We start from the raw sequence: 25,386 nt of genomic DNA, 5'->3' as shown, positions 1-25,386 counted from the left end.
TTTACTCTCTAGAATATATTTCAAAGCTAGGTAGAATATCATGAGGATGATCAAGTATTTTCAAAATAATATTTCTATGCTTTGTTTATTATAAAGAAGATGACCTGCTAATAACTAGTTTTTAATTTTTTTTTTTTCCAAATTGAAGTCATCTGCTCCATGTTCTTTGGTGCACAACTCAGGTGCTTAAGCTGAACAAAAATTCCTTCTTTAGGAAAATACTGGACCTAGCTGCAAATTTGACAAGCATAAAAAGAACATATTTTATACAGACAAAAATAAAAGGCAATTTGATTGCAATCAATGTGTGATTTGGTTGTCTGTACATCTGAAATCTAAAAAACACAGAATCGATTATCATTAACCAGACAAAGTCTTACCAGAGGGCTCAGTTTAGTAGTGCTTGTTATTCAGCTGCTTACACACAGCTGAAGCAGCAACAGCACTCTGATGGTATTAGAGAAAGATGATCCAAAAGGGCTTGATACTCAGGTATGTTCTGCAAACAACAACATGAACATCACCTGGGAACATGTTAATAAATGGCGATCACAGGACCTACCTCAAATACACTGAATCAGAATCAGTTAAAAGATTCCCCAGGTGACACGTATGAATACTAAAGTTTGGAAATAGTCCACTGGATAAGTGTATCTCTTCCTTAGTTTCACCTTAAAAATCACCTGAAGAGCATTATTTTCCAAATGGCTAATTTCCTCCCCTTAGTCAACTTTTAAACTATTGGGAGGACAATATACTATAGTTTTATAAAATGGACTTAAAATCAGAAAATGAAGATTTACATAGCAGTTCACTCAGTATAACTTTCTATAAGTTTTTCTCTTAGCTGTATTTCCCCCAGAGACCAATAGCAATGATAAAATAAGTAATAAGTATGAATATTTGTAACTTATTGATTCTTAAACCAACAGTATTTTTAATGACTGGCATGGTATAAAATCAAGTAAAATGAATCTTTGTTGAACAGATTGAAGCAAACTCTCCCCAAAATATTAACTTCAGAGTGGGGTCTATGGATCAACTGCATCAGAAATAACAGGTGCATATTAAAAATGCAAACGATTCTTCTCTGCCTCCATCCTCATGCATCACAATCTCAGGAAATGGAATACAGAAGCCTGCATTTTTAATAAGCTACCAATGTGATTCTCATGTGTCTTCAATTAACTGATTTATGAACTAGAAGAAGAATCCCTCTCAAAAGCTAAAATCACGGTGATTACCACCACTTGGATTAGTACTGATACACCTGCTGCCCCTCCTCCTGCCCCTATTAACTCTCACTTTACATGATAATCCTATACAGACTTGTTAAACTCCAGGTATAGGAAAGTAAAATGGAAAGGACCAACTGGACAGAGATTGAGTTTATTCTGCAGGGACTTTCTGAATACCCAAGAATTGAAAAGCTTCTTTTTGTGTTGTGCTTGGTGATGTACCTGGTAATCCTTCTGGGAAACAGCACCTTGATCATCCTAACTCTGCTGGATTCCCGCCTCCACGTGCCCATGTACTTTTTCTTGGGTAATCTTTCCTTCCTAGATATTTGGTACACATCCTCCTTTATCCCCTCAGTGCTGATACACTTCCTATCAGAGAAAAAAACGATCTCTTTTACTAGATGTGTTATTCAAATGTCTGTCTCCTACACTATGGGATCCACAGAGTGTGTTCTCTTAGCAGCGATGGCCTATGACCGTTATGTGGCAATCTGTAACCCACTGCGGTACTCCATCATCATGAGCAAGGCACTCTGTATTCAGTTGGCAGCTCTCTCCTGGAGTTTAGGACTTCTCAACTCATTGATAGAAACTGTTCTTGCAGTACGGTTGCCTTTCTGTGGAAAAAATATCATTAATCATTTTGTTTGTGAAATACTGGCCTTTGTCAAACTGGCTTGCACAGATATTTCCTTGAATGAGATTGTTATAATGTTGGGCAATATAATATTTTTGTTTTCTCCATTATTGCTGATATGTATCTCATACATTTTCATCCTTTCTACTGTACTAAGAATCAACTCAGTTGAAGGAAGAAAAAAAGCCTTTTCTACCTGCTCAGCCCATATGACAGTGGTAATTGTGTTTTACGGGACAATACTCTTCACGTACATGAAGCCAAAGTCAAAAGACTCTGCTTTTAACAAGCTGATTACCCTGTTCTATGGTGTTGTCACCCCCATGCTCAATCCTATCATCTATAGCCTGAGGAATGCAGAGGTGCATGGAGCTATGAGAAAATTGATGAGTAGGCACTGGTTCTGGAGAAAATAATGACACACTGACACTTTTGAGCTTATGTACAAAGTAAGATCATAAATTCAAAGCAATGATTATGAATATAAGCAAAAGAAATGAAGATTGCCTCTTGAGTCATAGAATTTCAATTAGAAAGAAATGTGATTAATAATCTAATTATATTACTTTATGAAAATGACTGATCTCATAAAATACAGGAATAATTGGTCTGAGAAGTAAGAGTAGACATTTGAAGACAATAAAAAAATTTAATTAAGCTTTTTGCTAGATGTGTTTTTTTCTCTTGCTCTTAGAGTGATGGTCTGTGACAGTGACCTGGGAATCTGCAACTCCCTATGGTACTCCATCATCATGAGCAAATCCAGCCCATGTGTTTACTTAAGAATTAAGACACATTTTTAAGCCTTATTTTTTAGAAAACTAATGCTTTTTGTTTTGTTTTGTTTTATTCTTGCTTTTTATTTTATCCAGTGATTTGATCTGATCCTGGTCTTAATTTAAACATTATATTTCACCTTTTCTTTCCCTGTTAGTGTCCCATACAACCCCCTATGCACATGTTAGGTTCCATTTAGTTTGTAGTTACCCAATTACATCATCTTCTTTCACATCTAAAGACAACTGCACATAGTATTTCATCTGCATTTTCACAGTTTTCCTTCCCCCATAAAATACTGAACATCTCAGAAAAGATAGGCTGTGTCATATCCTCTGCAACAATATCCAAAACTTATTTCCTATTTTATGCTGCCCTGACTCTTCTCTTCACTACAGTGACTTTCCCTTCATGTTATAATCATTTGTTAGTTTCTGAAATCCTCCCAAAGGCTGAACAATGGCCCACTGTGCCCTGTATGAAGTCCAATGTCATTTAATTAAAAGCAGTTGACAGTAATTAACTATTAAATAAATGAATTAAAATTTTAAAAGGACAATAAATGTAATCTAAGTACTAGATTTAACACAAAGAGTTCAGAGAACTAGACTTTAGATATTATTTCTTTCAAAAAACTATACTTCTAAAAATTAACATAAAGTATCAAATAATCTTTAAATATAGGGAAAGATAAAAGATTGAATAAAACATACTGAAGAGGTCATCTGGGCTGGGTAAGACAAAAGTCAAAGTGTATATTTTTCTTTATTTGGCTAAAAAAAATAAATCAATTGTATAAATTCTTCAAGCAAACTGACAATTTCATTCTTTTGGAAGCAATGTATTGTCTCATTTTAAATGTTTTCTTTCATTTAAAAAAAAAAACCTTCAAAATGGTTACTGAGTAATAATATATAGTTGTATTTTATAAAATATATCATGTCATATGGAATAAATTTGAGCTGCCTGGCACAGTGTCCCAGCCTGAGCTGGATGCTGAGGGCCTCCATGCTCAAAGACCACTTAGCAAGGGCTTTAGTAACACAACAGTGTTGAGGAGAGATCCTTACTTGTTCTAGTCAGCCAAGGCAGTCAGAACCAGATAAGAGTGAAGTGGGACAACCTTGACTGAAGTGTCAAAACGCAAGCAAGCTGAGATTGAGGTCAGTGTTGCAGAGCAGAATGTGAAGGAACACCCTCACGGGGATGCAAAAGAAATGGGAAGTCAGCTACACACAGAGACTCAAATGAGCAACAAGTAAACACACTAGGTGTAATGACAAGGTTCTCACTGTCAGAGGAGGAGGTACAAATATGGAAAGGAAGAAAACTGTGGTATTGACTTAGAATTAAAAGTATCAGTGTAAATGTATGGTTTTTCTCTTTTGGAGAAAGATAATAGAGAAACTATAGCAGATAAAACTATGGAAATTATTATGCCTATCAGTAGGCATGCATATGTGTTTGTACATGCATGTATATATGTATAAAATAAACTTATTCCCTAGACTTTAATATGATTCATTGAATAAATTTATTCCCTAGACTTTAATATGATTCATTGATATGGCCTGAGAGGGATGCCATTCCATAAAGCTAACCATTAAAGATAGTATCATAGAAGTTATCCAATCCCAAAAAAACAAATGCTGAATGTTTTCTTTGATATAAGGAGGCTGATTCATAGTGGGATAGGGAGCAGGAGCGTGGGAGGAATAGACGGATTCTAGATAGGACAGAGAGGTTGGAGGGGAAGGGAGGGGCCATGGGGTGATTGATGATTGTGGAATGTGATGATCATTAATATTCAAAGTACAGGTAGGAAGACACGAATTGGTGTGAATATGCTATGTATACAACCAGAGATATGAAAAATTGTGCTCTATATATGTAGTAAGAATTGTAATGCATTCTGTTGTCATATATAAATAAAAAATTAAATTTTAAAAAGGCATTTAGGAATTATTAAAAAAAAGATAGTACCATAAAGTTCACAGTAATAGAAGTCATATTTTACTTCTTTCTCACCATTATGTCAGATTGTGATACCCTGGGTTCAATCCCCAGCACTAAAAAACAAACAAACAAAACTGTCATCTGAAATCATAATGGATTTTCTGTAACTCAAAGGACTACCAAAACCTAAGAGAGAGGCCTGAAACAGTTCCTTCCCTAGCAACTGCTAAAGGATCATAACCTTGCCAAGAACTTGTTCACAGGCCGTCAGCATCCAAAACTGTGAGATTTTGATTTGTTTAACTATTCATTAGCCCTTTTTGGACTCTTGCAATGTTACACTAACTTATCTCTCCTGTTTTTGACAAATATCCCATACTACCATAAAAGCAGTCTTTACCACAAGATCAGTCTTTGTAACCTAAGAACACAATGTGATCTATGCACTAGAGTGTAACAAAATCTCCACTAGCTTTTATTATCAACAAAATAAAACCTAAACTTGCATTGTTTATATTACAAAACTCAACAATCTGGCCTCAAGAAGCCATTTCACGTTTATCCCTAGGTAAATGTTAGTAGTCTTAAAAAGATCTTCCCTTTGTGAATTTGTTAACAAACAAAAATAAGTTTTACTTATTTTTCAGCATACCAAAATCTGTTACCTCTTTATAGCTCAATTTAAAGATCATATGAAAACTTTCTAATTTTTTTTATATCACCATGACAGACAGATATATGTCCAGAGTTCCATCTCACAAAATGCCCTCTTCTATATCTTAGCATCATAGACCAACACATAAAGAAGTTTCATTAAACATTTTTTGAATGAATAAAAGCTCTTTCAACAAAGGTTTTCCCAAATGAACTTGTACCTTTTCAATTCAAAAAGGCTACACATGGTATTTCTTCCAGAAACTTGAAACAGTCAAGCTCTTGACCTAAGCTTAAAATAAAAGGATAAAAGAATAAAATATCCTCCTAATCCTTGTTCTGCAGTTTACAACTCTCTCATCTTGTTCACTCTTCTGCCTGTTATTGTTTGTTGATGCATGTCAGTATTTTTATCTGAAATACATGATCAGGGCTTTATTGCTTGGTTAATGATGCCTTAGTTCAAAGCATAACATATAATATAATGTCAACTTGAGATCAGCAACATACTGCTGAACTCTGATTTTGTTTTCCTGATAGGCCCTCCTCTACCCCAAGGCATTCACATCACACATATCCATCCCAGGAAAAAACGATTCACACATGTAAAACATAGCCACCCATTCATAGAATACTCGATTGTTTCTATTAAATTTAGCCATTCTGAAAAGCAGGTTAATTATAAATCAGTCAATTACCTACTAGAGTAATTACATTTTCATATTACATGTGTAAAAGTTTGAGTGCATCAACAGTTACTAACAATATTTAAAGTTAATTTGTTATTCTTTATAACAACAAAAAAGAATTTCTTGTTATTAGATTATTTATATAAAAATTTCAGATAGATGTATATATGATGGCTTTACATCATCTAAGAGTTTTAATAGTCAAACAAGAGACTAAGGAAATTGCACATCTTATTTTAATTAAGTGTCTTTGGGGGACTGGGGTCAGAGCTCAGTGGTAGAGTGCTTTCCTGGTATATGTGAGGCACTAAGTTCAATTCTCAGCACCACATATAAATAAATAAAATAAAATAAAGATCCATTGGCAACTAAAAATATATAAAATCAATAAATAAGTGTCTTCTCCAATTATGTCAATGTTTTGGGGTACATTGACCACAAAACCCCCTTTATATTAATTTTTATCAATTTAATTTATCACCAGGGATTAAGAGAGCACGAAGACAGTTTAAATAAGCAATTTTTCACAGCTGTTTTTCTCCTGTGAATGACTGCATTTCAATATGGGAGTCAAAACCATAGAGAATAAAACCATATATTTACCTGTTTCCTGTGAATTTACAGCCAAGGGTTTTAGGTTCATGCAGAGAGCTGCCCCATAAAACAGAACCACCACAATCAGGTGGGCTGCACAAATTGAAAAGGTTTCGCTTAGGCAGTCCACTGAGCTGATTGTCACGATGTTGGAGAGGACAAATATATGAGATAAAAAAAATCCAGGCTCAGTGGAGTGCACCTGTAATCCCAGTAGCTCAGGAGGCTGAGGCAGGAGGATTGCAAGTTCAAAGCCAGCCTCATCAACTTAGCAAGGCCCTAAGCAACTTAGTAAGATCCTGTCTCAAAATAAAAAATAAAAAGGACTGTGGATGTGGATCAGTGGTTAAGCACCTCTGGGCTTAATCCCTAGTACCTCACCCTACCCACAAAGAAAAGAGAAAGAAATACAAATGAGCAGCATTGGCATGGGAAGAAGAAGCACGCTGATCACCAGCATAATTAACTGTACCACGGAAGTGTCTAACCAAGCAAGTTTCAGGCCAGCCAGAATTTCACAGGTGAAATGACTGATGATACTGTGATCACAGAGAGACAGCTGCAGCACAATGAGGCAGCCTGTCACCCAGCAGCCAGCTGCAATCTGCACACAGACCCTCTTGTTCATGATGAGAGGGCATCTCTGGGGGTTGCAAATGGCCAGGTACCAGTCATCAGCCATCAAGGAGAGGAGCACACATTCAGTGGAGCCCATGGCAAGAGAGAAGTACATCTGAGGAGCACATCCTGAGAACAAGATGATATTTTCTATGAAACAAAGTTATGAGAATCGGAATGAGAGCAGAAGATGTGTACCAGATGCCCAGAAAGGAAAGGTTGCTGAGGAGCTGAGGAAGAGGTACCTGGGGATGTGCAGATGGAAATCCAGGATAGTAATAGAAATCAAAGTCACACTGCCCAGCAAGGTGCTCAGGTGCATTATCAGACCTCAACTTTGGGACAGTGGAAAAATCCCAGGAAAAACATTTTGAAATGATTATCCAGCCTGAATCCGGAGTAGTGAATAGAGAAGTGTATATTTTATATATTTAAAAATTTAAACCTCATGAACTTTCAAGGAATTTTTATTAGAAGTGCTTTATGGGGTTCATTGTCCTGGCAATATCACATTAATTATTAACTCATTCATCCAATATTTATTGAATACACTCTAGGGTGCTGAATATCTATAGCTGAATTACACAAAATCTTCTCTTGGGCAACGTACAAGGAAATATAGGACACAGTCAAGTAAGTAAACAATTGTAATATTATGATGTAATTATGTGTTGTGATACTAGACGAGTACAAACTAAGAAATGTAACTCTATGTTACAGGCAGTTGCTTCGGAAATTTTTCTAAAACTTATTTTAATCCCAAAATTTATTGGATTTAATTAGGACCAGAGAGAGTTAGCTATGCAAAGAGCTGTTTCATTTAAGTTGAAATAAGAAGTGACTTCATAAACATGCAGACTACTTAATATGACAGACGAATATTCTGTATACTGACCAATATCAGAAAAGACTAGGGAAGCAGGCAATATCCCAGTCACTATCATATGATCCAATTTTTATCCTCAAGAAGGCACTTTTGAATATGGAAATGATCTTGACTCTGCTTTATTAGAAATAAAATCGATTTTAAAATTCACTATATTATTATTTGAAGCAAATTATTTACAACATATCTCACAACTGATCACATATGGAGACATTTAAAAACCCATTGTACAAGTCGGAGTTGAAACACAGTATCAAGTACACAGGCTTGCATTCTCTCTATTCCCTACTTCTCCAAGCTCATCTCCCAACACTACACCTCCCATCTCCACACACAATTTCTGCTCTGAAATAGCGACCAGCTGTGGTTCCTCATTTTTGCATTACTATTCTTTATTGCTATAACTTTAATATATAATTTGTAACCTAAAATTTCCTTCCCTCTCACCTCCAATCTTATCTTTCATGAATATTTTTATGAAGACTTCAAAACTGTGCAAGATGGAGTATGGAGAAAGAGAAGGAATTTGAGAAATTTGTAGGAAGTAAGCCTGTTGAATTTAAGGAACCATGAGACATCATGAGGGATACATTGAGTGGCCAGTTTGGATACACAGGCAATTTATGAGATAGGAGAAAAAACTGTTACTTGATTCTGTATAGGTGATTCTTAGAGCTGGTATAGGGATGGGGAGACATTGATCAGTGGGCACTAAATTATAGTAAGATGGGTATAAGAAGTTCTGGTATGCTATTGCATGGTAGAATGGCTATAGATAATGACTCCATTTTGAACAGTTATAAGGATTTCAAACATTCCCTTTTTTGTTGTTCTTTTTAGATATACATGAAAGTAGAGCATATTTTGACATATGATACCTACATGGAGTATAACATTCTATTTAGGATCCCATTATTTTGGCAGCACATAATGTGGAGTTTCACAGGTTGTGTATTCATATATGAACATAGGAAGGCTCAGTTCCAATTTATTCTACTGTTTTTCCTATTCCCACCTCCCATCCCTTCCCTTCATTCCTCTTTGTTTAATCCAATGAACTTTTATTCCCCACCCGCAGTATTGAGTGTTAGCATCCCAACATCAGAGAGAACATTTGGCCTTTGAATTTGGGGGATTGGCTTATTTCACTTAGCATGATAGTCTCCAGTTCCATCCATTTATTAGCAAAATGTCATAATTTTATTCATCTTTATGGCTTAATAATGTTCCATTGTGTATATATGAAACATTTTCTTAATCCATTCACCTATTGGAGGGCATCTAGGTTGGTTCCATAGCTTAGCTATTGTGAATTGAGTGCTATAAACATTGATGTGGCTACGTTATTGTAGAGTGCTGATTTTTTAAAGTCCTTGATGTATACACTAAGGAGTGGAATGACTGAGTCAAGTGTGGTTTTATTCCAAGTTTCCTGAGGAATCTTCATACTACTTTCCAGAGTGTTTGCACCAATTTGCAATCCCACCAGCAATGTATGAATGTACCTTTTTTTCCTATATTCTCACCAACATTTTTTGAACTTGTATTCTTGATAATTGATATTCCCATGAGAGTGAGATGGAATCTCAGTGTAGTTTTGATTTGCATTTCTCTAATTACTAAAGATGTTGAATATTTTTCATGTTGTTCATTTGTATCCCTTCTTCTGTGAAGTGCCTGTTCAGTTTCTTTGCCAATTTACTGATTGTGTTATTGTGAGGGCGGGAGAGGGTTGGTGTTTAGTTTTTTGAGTTCTTTATATATCCTGGAGATGTGGAGGTGGAAAATATTTTCTCCCATTCTGCAGGCTTTCTGTTAATATTCTTGATTTTTTCCTTTGCTGTGAAGAAGTTTTTCACTTTGATGCTTGATTTTTTTTTTTAATTCTTGGTTTTACTTCTTGCAATTTAAGAGTCTTGTTGAGGAATTCAGTTCCTAAGCCAGTGTGATGTAGATTTAGGCCTATTTTTTTTTTCTAGTAGGAGCAAGGTCTCAGGTCTAATGTCTAGGTCTTTGATCCACATTGAGTTAAGTTTTGTGCAGGTGAGAGATAGGTGTTCAATTTCAATTTACTATATATGGATTTCCAGTTTTCCCAAGACCATTTGTTGAAGAGGCTATCTTTTCTCCAATGTATGTTTATGGTGCCTTTGTCTAGGATAAGATAACTGTATTTATGTGTATTTGTCTCTGTGTCTTTTATTCTTTTCCATTGGTCTTCATGTCTATTTTGGTACCAATACCATGGTGTTTTTGTTACTACAGCCCTGTAGTATAATTTAAGATCAGGTATTGTGAAGTCTCCTGCTCCACTTTTCTCACCAAGGATTGCTTCTGGACCTCTTATTTTTCCAAATGAATATCATGACTGATTTTTCTATTTGGATAAAGAACATCATTGGAATTTTAAAAGGAATTGCATCAAATCTGCCTAGTTCTTTTGGAAGTGTGACCATTTTGACAATATGAATTCTGCCTATCCAAGAGTATGGAAGAGCTTTCCATTTTCTAAGGTCTTGTTCAGTTTCATGTTTAGTGTTCTGTAGTTTTCATTGTAGAGTTCTTTCACCTGTTTTGTTATATTAATTCCCAAGTGTTTTATTTTTTTAGGCTACTGTGAATGGTACAGTTTTCCTAATTTCTCTTTCAGTTGATTCATCCTTGGTGTATAGGAATGTATTAATTTATGGATGTTAATTTCATATCCTGCTGCTTTACTGAATTCATTTATGAGGTCATGAAGACATCAACAAATTTCTAGGTACATATGACCTACTCAAATTGAGTCAGGAGGAAATAGAAAACTTAATCAGATTATTTTTAAGCAATTAAATTGAAGATACCATCAAAAGCCTACCAACAAAGAAAAGGCCAGAACCAGATGGATTCCCAGCCAAGGCCTACCAGACCTTCAAAGAAGAATTTACAACAATACTCCTCTAATTACTCCCTGAAATATAAAAGGTGGAAAACTTCCAAATTCATTCTATGATAGTATCATCCTGTTACCAAAGCCAAACAAAGACACATCAAGGAAAGAAAACTTCATACCAAAACTCCTAATGAACATAGATGCAAAAAATCTGGAAAAAAATCCTGGCAAACAACATACAAAAACATATTTAAAAGACAGTGCACCACAATCAAGTGGGGTTCATCCCAAGGATGTAAGCTTGGTTCAACAAATGATAATCAGTAAACATAGTTCATCACAGCAATAGACTTGAAGACAAGAACCCTATGGTTATCTCAATAGATGCAGAAAAAGCATTTGACAAAATACACCATTCATTCATGCTCAAAACACTAGAAAAACTGGGGATAGTAGGATCATACCTCAATATTGTAGAAGCTATATATGTTAAACCCAAGGCCAACATCATTCTAAATGGAGAAAAATTGAAAGTATTCCCTATAAAAACTGGGACAAGACAGGAATCCCCTCCTTCACCACTCCTATTTAGCGTAGTCCTTGTAAACCAAGCGAGAGCAATCAGGCAAAATAAAGAAATTAAAGGGATACAAATAGAAAAAAAAAAACTAAAACTATCACTGTTTTCTGATGACATGATTTTGAATACAGAAGACCCCCCCACACAAAAAAAAATCTCCACCAGAAAGCTTCCAGAACTCTTGAATGGATTTCAAACATTCTTAACACAAAGATATGATGTTTGAGTACATAGATATGTTTATCCTGATTTGAACATAACACAATAGAAACACATTTGGAAACATCACATGGTACCCCATAAATATATAAATTTTATATTTTCTGTATCAATTAAAGTAAATTTAAATTTTAAAACTTCTCCATCCTCCATCCCACTTCCATGGCATCTCTAACATTTCAGTGAACCATAAAGGATTCATGAGTCCCTGCTTTCCATAACCAGAATTGCCTGTATGTTGTTCCAGTGCTGGGCCAATTGACTCAGACAAAACTTAGTACCTTCACAATCTGCCAAAATTTCAACCCCTAAAGCCTGAGAAAACATGAAATATATTACTGATTATATCCAAAAGGTGAAAATTAGATATTTCTGGTCACTGAAGTCCATCATGGTCAGTACCCACCTCCATTTCCACCAGAGATTTTTCTATTGATCTTACCCCACTCAGCACCCAGTTTTCATGCTCTGGCATAAAACAAATAAATAAAAAATTTTAAAAGTAAAATATAACTTTAACTTCTAAAAAGAAAGAAAGGAAAGAAAGACACAAACAAATACTGTGAAGCAAAAGAAGTTAAGAAACTCTGTAGTTCTCCAGGTTATGATTCCAAATTCCATTAACTCAATGGGAAAACAAAAATATTGGTAAAATTTTTTAAATTACTTCAATCCATTGGGGCCAGTGAAGTCCTCATTCTTGGAAAGCACTTTTGCAGGCAAAAGCAGAGGAAACTATTTGCCTATTCAGTTCTTTCTGTAGATTTCCTTTGAATTATACAATAAACGGTACACCTCATGGAACTTTAGAAATGGCTTTACATATGGTTGGTGACACACTGATTTCAGAAAACTTTCAAAATATCACAGTTATCTGAGTAATAGAACATACTCCATAAGGATTTAGTATTTACAGCTTATTAAGTTGTTTATAATTAACAAATAATAATTTGATAATTTTACATATTTATGGGGTACAGAAATATCATATATTTATATTACATATGCTGTGTATACAATATGTAATGATTAAATTTGAATAATTAGCATAACTATCTCATTAAACATTTGTCATTTCAAAATGAAGAAAGCATTGATCAATAAGATAATTTATTGCTGTCAAATGTCCCTTCAATAGACTTAAGTGCCTAGGAGAGTATTGATCTTATGAATATTATATAACACTATATGTAATATTTACCTTGAAAGAGTGCTGCATTACAATGAGTATAGGAGTTACTGTAAAAGAAAACTGGACTGAATCCCAGTTCTGCTACAGATTAGACATGAGATCTTATACAATTGAAGTATATAAATTGAATTAGTGACTCAAATTCTTCACCCCTTCTTGAGCCTGCCTACTCTGATTTTGGACCTAGGCAGATGACTTGATTTGATTACTGGGGCATTAGCAAACATAATACAAGCAGACACTTGTGAAGCACGCACACAATGAAGTGGGCCTGCTCTCTTGCATCTCTGCATTGTCATGAGAATATGCTCAAGCTAGCCAACTGGAGGATGAAATAACATTGAGCAGAATTGAGTTGGCCCAGTGGCCACAGCCAAGGCTGTCCTTGGTATGACAACACTCAACTGATTATCATAAGAATGAATGAACCCAGTAACAATCCAAGAGTCAACTTACAGCTGAATTGATATAGAAAGATAACTCAGTTGATGTCACCTGACTCTGATCCAAGTCAAATGTAATCTCATAAATGTTTACTATTGTACGTTACTGAAGTTTTTTGTTGTTTAACATGCTATACTATACCCTGTAGCAATGTAAATATGATCTGCAGTAATGCTTTCTTTCCCTATCCTATATTGATGTAGCCATGCCTTGAAAGAATTAGTTTTATTCATCTATGCCATTTTTATCCATATCAGAATATCTGATAAATATAAGTATCCTCTTTTACATTTTCACCATTTTTATATTGAGATCTATAATCCACCTGAAATTGATTTTTATGTATGGTACGAGACAAGGGTCAAGATTTAATTTTCACCATATGGGTAGTATTTGACAAACACAATTTATTGAAATGATCCTTTCCTTAGTACATTGCAATGTCACTTTTTAACATAAATTGGTTGATAATATATGTATAAGTATGTTTGGGGCATCTTGTTCTGTTTCACTGCTGTTTTTCTGTCCTTGTACCAACACTCCTTTATTAAATACAACTCTGTAAGTTGTTTTGGTTTCTGGTCCTCTAAATTTGTTCCTCATTACACAAGTTTGGCAGGTGTTGGCATTCATATATTTTAGCATCCTCTTTTCAGTTTTCACAATAAAACTGCTAGAATTTTGATTACCTTGAAACTATATATCAGATTAGACAGAATATACTCTTCCAGCCCATGAAAAACATTAGCCTTCCATTTGGTCTCAGTATTGTTCAGCTGGATTTTTTTAAATGTCTTGCACATATTCTATTAGAACTATTCATATGGGGTTTTTTTCTTAAAGAGGGAAAGAGAATATTTTTAATATTTATTATTTAGTTTTTGTTGGACACAACATCTTTGTTTGTATGTGGTGCTGAGGATTGAACCTGGGCCGCACACATGCCAGGCCAGTGCGCACTACCGCTTGAGCCACATCCCCAGCCCTCTTCATATGTTCTTATGGTTTGGTGCTATGATTGGTCCCACAGATTTGATGTTATCCTTTATCTATCTTGCTTTCTTTGGAGCAATGTTTTATTTCTCCTTTACTTAATCTTATATTTTCTTCAGGGATGCTAACTGTAGAGGTAAAAATCTGCATCTCTGGCTTGTAAGTTGTAATGTATGCTGTTTTCGTTTCATTAAAAAAAAAAAAATTCCAGACTGTTACCTTTGCTTAACCACTCTAGTTTGAAGTTTTATATTCCTAATTTTTTAAGTTTTAATTCCACATATAATTTAAAAGAAACAATTAGTGTGATTGATGTTTGTTATACTTGATATTCATTTAGATTGATCCGTATATCCACCCATCCTCTATTTATCATTCCTCACCATTTGTTTCTAACTGAGGTCATTTTCTTTTCCCATGAATAGTTATCCTTTTGGGATTTCTTTCAAGGCAAGTTTGCCAGACATGAATTCTGTGTATGTATTATGGGGAATTTAGGGGTGGAGTTGGTCTGGAAATGTTTTGATTTTGTTTTCATTTTTAAAGAATATTTTCACTTAGTAAATACTTACTGGTTGGCAATTATTTTCCTTCAATGTTTTCTTTTAACTCTTTTTTATATTCTGGTACCCATTGTTTCTGATGAAAAGTCACCTCTCTTGTTTCTTTGCTGCTTCTTTGAGGAAGATGTGGCCTCCATCTTACCCTTACCTTCCCTTTTCTTCCTGACCATCCTATTGCCCTCCTTATGTGGCCTTGTATAATGTGTCATTCTTTTTGTCTCTGGGACCTGTAAGTACAATAAACTTTGTTTTCCTGAGCCTCTTCTGTGTCTACTTTTGTAGCTGCAGCTTCCTAATCATCTCATGAAAATAGGTTCATGAGGAAGTAGGTGTTTGTTTTTTCCTTTAGCTGTTTTTTTTTTTTTTATTTCTCTTGATTGTTGGTTTCCGTGATTTTATGCTGAGACTCTTACATGTGCCTTTCTTTTTATTTACCCTCTTCACATTATAGATCTCCTTGAATCTGTGATTTGATATCTTTCTTAAGTTTCAGGAAATTATTCAGTATTAGTCATTTTCTTCTTCTAACCCCTTTCTTCTTTTTTCTCCTCTCTCTCGAGTATCTGGTTATATATATGCTAGATTTTTCTACTATGCCACCTGACTCTTTTATTTTCCTTCCTTTTTTCTCTTCATGCATATTTGTATTCTTTCTGTAGATCTGCCTTCCAACCTATTAAGCCTTTCTGCAAACTCGTTTAATCTGCTGGTCAACCCATCTATTTAGTTCTTAATTCCAGTCATTGTAGTTTTTAGCTCTATAAGTTTCATTTTCTTTTTAAACATACTTTCTAGTTCTCTGTATACCTGTGTTCCACTTATCATCTGGTTATATATGTTCAGGGACATGTAGCATCAGTTATTTTAGAGTCTATGTGTGATAGCACTTATATTTGGATCATCTGGGGACATTTAATTGTCCATCCTTGTCTCCAGGTTCTGTTTCTTAACACTCCTTACAATTTTTTATTAAATGTCAAATTACATATATACATATAATTTGACATATATATATATGTGTGTGTGTGTGTGTGTGTGTGTGTGTGTGTGTGTATGTATATATATATATATATATATATAGTCTTTGGGCAATGTTTTATTTGCTGGAAGAGGATTCATAGTGTTTTTCAGAAGAAACCTACTCTAGGGAAGATTTCCTTATGTCAAAAATGGATTAAAACAATTTTGTTGGACTTCAGACTTGGTAAGGCTTATATGAAATCTGGTTTACTTCCTTTTTAATTTTTTTTCCCTCATGGCCCCAACAAAGACCCTGGAGATTTTATCAACAAGCTTTCTTCTTCATGGATCCCAGACTCCGATGTTCAACTCAAAAGCACTATTAGATTGCCAAAATCTCATGATATTTTTTAGTCACTTTTTTGCTCAATTTTCTGACCTGTTACTCTGACTACCTTAAGAATCAGCAAATGTTTTATATAGGAAAACCAACGACAACTTGGAGATCACTCACCTGTACCCTTCTTCAATTAAAGGACTTGAGCTCTCAAGGACAGCATATGTTGGCAGATCCAAAATCCAAATTTTAGCTTTTCAGATATTTTCAAAATCTGTTTTCACTTTTCTCCCTCTTATCATCAGCCCCTCACCCATTAGGAGGCAACAATTAAGAAACAGTAAATCCACAGGAAGGAAGAAGAGGAGCACAGAATATTTAACTCACTTAAATGATCTTCGTTTTTCTCTAGAATCTTAACTCTTCATATCCTGACTTCCTTAAAAATAGTAAAATTCATTAAAAATTGTTTAATTTATCCAGCATTTATAAATTTCTTAGACATTAGTTATTCCAGTGTAGCTAATGCTCAATATTAACTTTGGTTTTGTTTTGTTTTTATGTATTTTGGCTTCCTGGATCAGGTGGAAGCTCTAGGAGGGCAAGAGTGTTTGTTCTGTTCACCAATGCAACTGTGTCTAGAACAGTGCTAAGGAAATATTAAGCAACAGGAATGAATTGAATTGAGTATCATGTTGTAAACACGTTTTTAAATTTTTCTTTTCATCATGTTTAAGATGTTTGACATCTTAAAGAAAAGCTTTCTGGCTGGAGACCCTCCAGTGTCTAGCCAATTCTTGGACATAGTAACGGGCCCAGCTGGGAAAATGCCTTTCAAACTAACCAGTTTAGAGCCATCACTCCTCTATCTGTCCTATACACCCAGAAAACAATATCCCTCTGCTTCAGTCATCCTAGGACCAGGTGCCAGGCAACTAGGGATTTCCCCTTGGCACCAAAGCCTGAAGAGATTATTGAAGTTGTCTGAGCTGTTCACCCTGCCTTGAACAGGAAATCTTGACTTTTCTATGGAAATCTTAATAAAGGCTGTGACATCGACCTTCCCTTTTCTCCTATCTTCTGCCTCCTGACCATGCCTGTGTCTTCCTTATGTGTCTTGCATGATGTGTCATTCTTTGGTCTCTAGGACCAAATAAACTTTGTTTTCTTGAGTGTCTTCTGTGTCTCTATAGCTGCAGCTTACTAATTATCTCATGAAATAATACACAAAATGATCTTTGGGAAACCTATAATTTATTTTATTATAAGAAAATGGAACTTATAATTCTCTACTTATAAACGTTTTGACAGTCAATTACATGATATATGTTTTAAAAGTTAAAAAATGGAACAGAAATGTCTCATCACGAGAAAAGAACACATACATAGGCAACTCTCATTTTATGCTATTTTGTAAATGCTAACAAAAAATGTGATTTCTCTTTCAGAAACATATAATTTTACATACATACACACATGTATACATATGATAAGTTTATTTTGTATTATCACAATCTTTTCAATAATTCTAATTTCCTGCCACCCTAATTTAATCAATTATGGATAAATATTTGTAATTCAATTCTTCTTGTAAATCTAGAATCACTTTTTAAAGTGAGTTTAGCTTCTGTGTTGATTTGTTTATATGGCTTTATGACTGAAATATCTTTTTTATGAATTATGACGGTTATCACTGATTAGCATATCAATCTTATTTGAAACTTTAAAGTTAATTTCCATTCTTATTACATTAATATTACACTAGAACTTTCTTTTAGATTCCTTCTGCTTATCTCTCTACAACTTTTTAGTTTAAACTTTTTCTTTGTTTCAAGTACTACTTATAAATAACAGAGTTTGACTTAAAAATCACTTTTAAAGTTCTTTTTGTTTGTTGTTTTTAGATATAAGTAACAGTAGAGAGTATTTTGACATATTATACATATATAAAGTATGACCTATTCCAGTTAAGATCCCATTCTTGTGGGTGTGCATGATGTGGAATTGTCTATTCATTTATGGTGGTCTATTCATTTATGAACATTCATTTTGATTCATTCATAAGTTCAATTCATTGTACTGCCTTTCCTATTCCCATCCCCCCTTCCTCCCCTTCATTCTCCTTTGTCTAATCCAGTGAACTTCTATTCTTCCCCTCGCTACCCTTCCTTGCATCCACATATCAAAGTGAGCATTCAGCCTTTGGTTTTGGTGGACTGGCTTATTTCACTTAGCACATTTTCCAGTTCCATCCATTTACTGGTGAATACCATAATTTCATTCTTCTTTATGGCTGAGTATATATACTACATTTTATTTACCCATTCATCTGTTAAAGTGCACCTAGGTTTGTTCCATGGCTTGGCTATTGTGAACTGAGCTGCTACAAACATTGATGTGGCTGTGTCACTGTATGCTGATTTTAAGACCTTTGGATACAAATCGAGGAGTGGGATAATTGGATCAAATGGTCATTCCATTCCAAGTTTTCTAAAGAATCTTCTATATAGACTGCTTTCCATAGTGATTGTACCAACTTCAACTTGCAGTCCCAACAGCAATGTATAAGTGAACCTTTCTCCCCACAGCCTCAGTGTAGTTTTAATTTGCATTTCTCTAATTGCTAGAGATGCTGAACATTTTTTTCATATGTTTTGACCACTCATCTCTCTTTTTCAGTGAAAATCAGTTCCTTTGCCCATTTATTGATTGGGTTGTTTGTTTGTTTGTTTTTGGTGTTAAGTTTTTTGAGTTCTTTATATATCCTGGAGATTAATGTTCTATCTGATGTGCAGGTGGCAAAGATTTTCTCCCATTCTGCAGGCTTTCTGTTAATGTTCTTGATTTTTTCCTTTGCTGTGAAGAAGCTTTTAAGTTTGATGTGATCCCATTTATTAATTCTTGCATTTTAGGAGTCTTATTGAAGAATTTGGTTCCTAAGCTGACACAATGGAGAGTTGAGCCAACTTTTCTTTTAGTAGGTACAGGGTCTCTGATCTAATGCCTAGGTCCTTGATCTACTTTGAGTTGAGTTTTATGTATTTAAGAGACATGGGTTCAATGTCAATCTACTATATATGGATTTCCAGTTTTCCAGGACCATTTGTTGAAAAGGCTATCTTTTCTCCAGTGTATGTTTATGGAGACTTTGTCTAGAATGAGATAACTAAATTTATGTGGGTATGTCTCTGTGTCTTCTATTCTATTCCTTTGGTCTTCATGTCTGTTTTTCCAATACCATGACTTTTTGTTACTACAGCTCTGTAGTATAATTTAAGGTCTGGTATTGTGATGCCTCCTGCATCACTTTTCTCACTAAGAATTGCTTTGGCTATTCTGGGTCACTTATTAAGTCTGTATAGTGCTTTTTGTACCTTGGCCATTTTGACAATGTTAATTCTGCCTAACCCAGAATATGGGAGATTTTTCCATTTTCTAAGGTCTTCTTCAATTTCTTTTTTAGTGTTCTGAAAATATGAAAACTCATGGTAGAGGTCTTTCACCTGTTTTGTTAGATTAATTCCCAAGTTTTTTTGTTTTGGTTTTGGAATGTTTTGTTTTGTTTTTGTTATGTGTGAATGGGATAGCTCTTGTGAATGGAGCAGTTTTCCTAGTTTCTCTTTTGGCTGATTCATCACTAATGTATAGGAATGCAATTGATTCAGGTGTGTTAATTTTATATCCTGCCACTTTGCTGAATTCATTTCTGAGTTCAAGAAGCTTTCTGGGAGAGTTTTGTGGGCCTTCTAAATATAGAATCATGTCGTTGGCAAATAGGGATAGTTTGAGCTTTTCCTATTCACTTTAACTTATTTCTTTTGTCTAATTGTTCTAGGGTTTCAAAGACTATTTGTTTTGGGGGGATTGGCTAACTTCACTTAGCATAATCTGCTCTAATGCTATCCAAATCTTATGAGAGCATCCAAGCTCTTTTTTTTTAATGAGATTACCCCTGTTCATGTCTTATCTGTTTTCTGATGAGATCTGTGACTTTGGTGATCTTTTTGAGCTGTGGTAATTACTAAGCTATTCAATTATAATATTTTGTGTTTGTTGTTTACCTTTGTGTGTTGCTAGAAGATAACTTCTTTACTTGCCTTTTTTCCCTCTCTCTCTCCCGCCCTGCCTTCCTTTACTTTCTTCCATTCCTTCAATTTTTTTAATTGTTCATTCTTTCTACACCATGTATTACCTTTACAATTAATAAAAATCAGTGTTTGAAATGTTAACTTTTCCTCTAAACTAAATTTATAAAGTGAATGAAAATTTTATGTTCATACAGTCAATAATTATACTTCCAAAATATTTGTGTAGGATTTGGAGACAGAGGGAAGTAAAGATTGAGAGTATTCAGCTGAGGAAATTTCGATGAAAATACATGGACTTCCTTCTGATTTATAGAGTCATAGACCTCTTGTAGTTAGCTCTTCAGGGCATTATTTCTGAAGTTTCATAACTTTTGTTCATATTTTCATCTCTGAGGCAATTTAAAGTTGTGCACAGATGTTCAGAATAGTCTTTAATAGCAGAATATTTAAAATGCCTTCTAAACCCTGAAGCAGATCTTTAGGATCTTGTGTATCTTCACAATGAGCAGTATTTCAACCTTTGTTTTCAGGGAAAATTTAATTTGACCTGTTCCTAAAATTTATTGCTAAATATTAGTTTTCTTCCTAATGTTAAACTAAAGAAATGTAATGACATTTTATCTGAACAAGAGGAATTGAATTACACTTAATCTTAGTAATCATTTTTTTCACACCTAGTAATCATATCCACATATTGTGTTTCAGTGCATATCAAGGAGTCAATAAATTTCTGTGACAAAGTGGTTACTTACTGGTAACTGCCTTTTTGGAGGTTAAGTTACTAATGGGGATATGTGAAGACTGGCTATAAGTATAAAAGACACAACGAGCTATTAATTTTACAGTCTATAAAGCAACCTCTGGTTTAGAGGTAAATTACTGGAAGAACAAGAAATAAATTTATCAACTAGAAGAACTACTTGAACTGAAGGTTTAAATATTTCAGCATAGTCTTGCAAGGTAGTGGCTAGCCTCAGTAAAACCCTGTCTCAAAATAAAAAATAAAAAATAAATCTCGGGATGTAGCTCAATGGTAAACTGCCTCTGAGTTAAATTATATACCCAGTGCCAAATAAATAAATAGCATGGTAAAGTAGATTTGGAGATTAATGCAAAACTTCAATAGAAGCTCTCTAATAGAAAATATGAGTGAAGCATTTGGGGATTTTCTCTGGGACTTTTTTTCACAATAGAGAGCTATGTTAATTTTTAAGGATTTGATGCATTATTGCCTACGAAATACTGTATTTATTCACAAAAAAAAACATAAAAAGGTACACAACTTCCTACCTTGATACTGCAAAAACCTACAGAATGTGAAGAAAACAAAAAGTTTGCAAGTACCCATATCTTGATAGCAGGTGACCTCTCTATATATCTTATGTTACTGTCTTGTACCTTGAAAAATCTTTATGAGCATCTAATAATTTTAACACAATACACAAAACAGCAAAGTTAAAGTAACCAAAATTCCAATGTAATTTGCAAGTTTTAACAATGTCCAATTAGTTCACAGCACAATATATACATTCACTTGCAAATTAATATTCTGCTCAGTAAATTTTTTAATGCCTCCTTCACATCCTTGTTCCTAAGACTGTAGATTAAAGGATTCATCATGGGAGTCATCACCCCATAGAACATGGATATAAGTTTGTCTGTTGCATCCAGACCATCTGAATTAATTGTATCTTTAGACTTGGGTTTCATGTACATGAAGAGAATGGTACCATAGAATATTATCACCACAGTCAGGTGCGCTGAGCAGGTAGAGAAGGCTTTGCTTCTCCCCTCAGAGGAATGGATCTTGAGGATGCTGGAAACTATTAATGAGTAAGACATAACAATGAAGAGCAGTGGCATCAAAATGAACAACGTTGTGGCCACAAGCATGATGAACTCATTACCTGAGATGTCAGCACAGGCCAACTTCATGACAGCCAGAATTTCACAAGAAAAATGATTGATGACATTATTCCTGCAGAAAGGCAACCGTACCACAAATGCAGTTTGCACTGCAGAGTTGACAACCCCTGAAAGCCAGGAGCCAGCTGCCATGGTCACATAGGAATTCCTGTTCATGATGATGAGATACCTCAGGGGATTGCAGATGGCCACATAGCGGTCAAAGGCCATCATTCCCAGGAGCACACACTCTGTTGTCCCCATGGCCAAGCCAAGGAACATCTGTACTGCACAGCCAGAGAAGGAAATGGTCTTTCTTTCTGAGAGGAAGCTCACCAGAGTGGAAGGAATTGAGGTGCTAGTGTAGCAGATGTCCAAGAAGGAGAGGTTCCCCAGGAAGAAGTACATAGGGGTGTGGAGGTGAGAGTCGAGGATGGAGAGTATGATGAGGGTGCCATTGCCCAGAAGGATGACCACATACATTAATAAGATGAGTACAAAAAAGAGTACCTCAAGCCTTGGGTAACCAGAAAGTCCCTTCAGAAAAAACTCCACCAGAATGGTTTGGTTTTCCCATTCCATTTTATCATCTCTCTTTCACCTGTAAGAATTCAAAGAATTTTTAAAATAACTATTCCACTATAATAAGCCTAAGTATACCAATGCACAAATATGAAAAATTGTAATAGAAAAAAAATTGTAATAGAAATAAAATCAGAAATAAAAGAAAGGAAGAAAAATAATCAGAAAAAAATAAATAATGTAAGAGGATGAGTATGAAGGAGAAACAATTATATTGATCATTCATTCTGGGCTAGGTTTGTTTTTCATAGGAATATTTATCATATATATGTCATTGAAACCTCAAAATATTATTCTTTTATAGATAGTAAAACCTAACATAGGGAAGTTAAGCCTGAAGTCATACCTCGAATGTTTAGCAAAGCCCGTGTTCAAGTTCAAACCTACCTTCCTATGGCACATACTTATCTGACATTTTTCTATAAACCATAAAAATAATACACAATGTGTCATATCAGAGATGAGATAAATTACTTAGAAAGACAGTATGGCTCCAGATCAGAACTCAGTAATAACCCATAAGAATTAAAATATTAAAAGAAGTGAATCACACTGAAGAGAGAATTGTCAGAAATGAACCCAATCATATTAGTGCCTAGTTGTCAATAGTGGGGGGAAACAGGGTGCAATTCTTGTGTAAAGCCTAATATTCTTTTTTCTCTTTTTTAAAATTTATTAGTTCTAATAAGTTATACATGACAGTAGAAAGCTCTTCAATTCAGGTACACTAATGGACCAGAATTTTTCACTTCTCTGGTTGTGCATGAAGTAGAGTCACATCATTTATGCAATCATACATGTATCTAGGGTAATGATGTCCATCTGATTCCACTATCTTTTCTACCCCTTTGCCATGTCCTTCCCTTTGCCTTATCCAAAGTTCCTCCACTTATTCCATGCATCACCCTCCTTATGGATTAGCATTCACTTGTCAGAGAAAACATTCAGCCCCTGGTTACTTTGCTTAACATGATACTCTCCAACTCCATCCATTTACTGCAAATGCCATAATTGTATTATCTCTTAATGCTGAGTAATATTCATTGTGTATATGTACCACAGTTTCTTTAACCATTCATCTATTGAAGGGCATCTAGGTTCCTCTTATACTTTAGAAATTGTGAATTGTGCTGCTATAAACATAGAAGTGGCTGAAATACTGTAGTATGCTGTTTTTAAGCTTGAGGATATAGACCAAGGAGTGGGATAGCTGGGTCATATGGTGTTCCATTCCAAGTTTTCTAAGGAATCTCCATATTGCTTTCTAGATTGGTTGTACAAATTTGCTGTCCTACCAGCAATGTATGAGTGTGCTTTCCCCCCACATCCTCGCCAACATCTTTTGTTGCTTGGATTCTTGATAACTGCCATTCTGACTGGAGAGATATGAAATATTAGTTTTGATTTTCATTTATCTAATTAATAGAGATATTGAACATTTTTCCGTATATTTGTTGATCAATTGTAAATATTCTCCTGAGAAGTGTCTATTCAGTTCCTTAGCCCATTTATTGATTGGGTTGTTTTGTTTGTTTGTTTGTTTGTTTTGGTGTTAAGTTTTTTGAGTTGTTTATATATCCTGGAGATTAGTGCTTGATCTGATGTGCATGTGGCAAAAATTTGCTCCCCAAATGTAGGGTCTCTCTTCACCTCATTGTTTCCTTTGCTGAGAAGAAGCTTTTTGTTTGAATCCATCCCATTTATTGATTCTTGATTTTATTTCTTGCACTTTAGGAGTCTTGTTAAGGAAATCAGGGTCTAATCCAACATGATGAAAATTTGGACCTACATTTTCTTATTGTAGGCATAGGGTCTCTGGTCTAATTCCTAGGTCCTTGATCCACTTTGAGTTGAGATTTTTGTTCATGGTAAGAAATAAGGGGTTAGTTTCATCTTACTGCATATGGATTTTTAGTTCCCTCACCACCATTTGTTGAAGAAACTATCTTTTCTCCAATGTATGTTTTTTTGCACCTTTGTCTAGTATGAGATAACTGTATTTATATGTGTTTGTCTCAGTGTCTTCTATTCTGTACCACTTGTCTACATGTCTATTTTGGTGCCAATACCACACAGATGTTGTTACTATAGCTCTGTAGTATAGTTTAAGGTCTGGTATTGTGATGCCTCTTGCTTCACTCTTCTTGCTAAGGATTGCTTTAAGCCTAATATTCTTGTCAAAATGCAGTGTCTTTTTAGGGTGGAATAGCAGTGAAAGAGATAGAATGATTTTTCTATCCTAATTTTTTAAAACTATCATTCAGTTAAAAAATTGACTTTTTACCTTTTTATGTTAAACTCTAAGAATTTTAAACATGTATAGAATCAAGTAACTACCACCATAACCATATCACAGAACTCTTTTATAACCTCCCCAAAATATTTCATATGATTTCTTTTCTACTTACTTCTTCCACATACTCACAAACCCTGTTAACCACTGATGTGATTTCTGGCCCCATAGTTTTACTTTATCCAGAATGTCCTACAAATGACATGGAACCAAGTTGAGCTTCTCTCACCTAGCTTAAGCCTCTAATATTCATTCAAGTTGTTAGGGCTTAATAAGAATTCCATTGAATGGGTGAATTAGAGTTTT

General features: G+C 34.8%; 2 protein-coding genes across 2 annotated transcripts; one reads left to right on the top strand and one right to left on the bottom strand.

The window, feature by feature from the left end:
• Nucleotides 1-1,358: 1,358 nt before the first annotated feature.
• Nucleotides 1,359-6,985, top strand: LOC143390796 (olfactory receptor 13D1-like). The gene is made up of 2 exons (XM_076843224.2): nt 1,359-2,278; nt 6,985. Coding segments are annotated over exons 1-2 (921 nt in total).
• Nucleotides 6,986-21,830: 14,845 nt separating this feature from the next.
• Nucleotides 21,831-22,787, bottom strand: LOC143390795 (olfactory receptor 13C9-like). Its single transcript, XM_076843222.2, has one exon. It carries the CDS (start codon nt 22,785-22,787, stop codon nt 21,831-21,833), a length of 957 nt encoding a protein of 318 aa, XP_076699337.2.
• Nucleotides 22,788-25,386: the final 2,599 nt, after the last annotated feature.

This window comes from Callospermophilus lateralis, chromosome 2, assembly GCF_048772815.1.
Source record: "Callospermophilus lateralis isolate mCalLat2 chromosome 2, mCalLat2.hap1, whole genome shotgun sequence".
Lineage (NCBI taxonomy): Eukaryota > Metazoa > Chordata > Mammalia > Rodentia > Sciuridae > Callospermophilus > Callospermophilus lateralis.
Note: the sequence above shows the minus strand (reverse complement) of the source record. Positions and strands in the feature narration are given on the sequence as shown.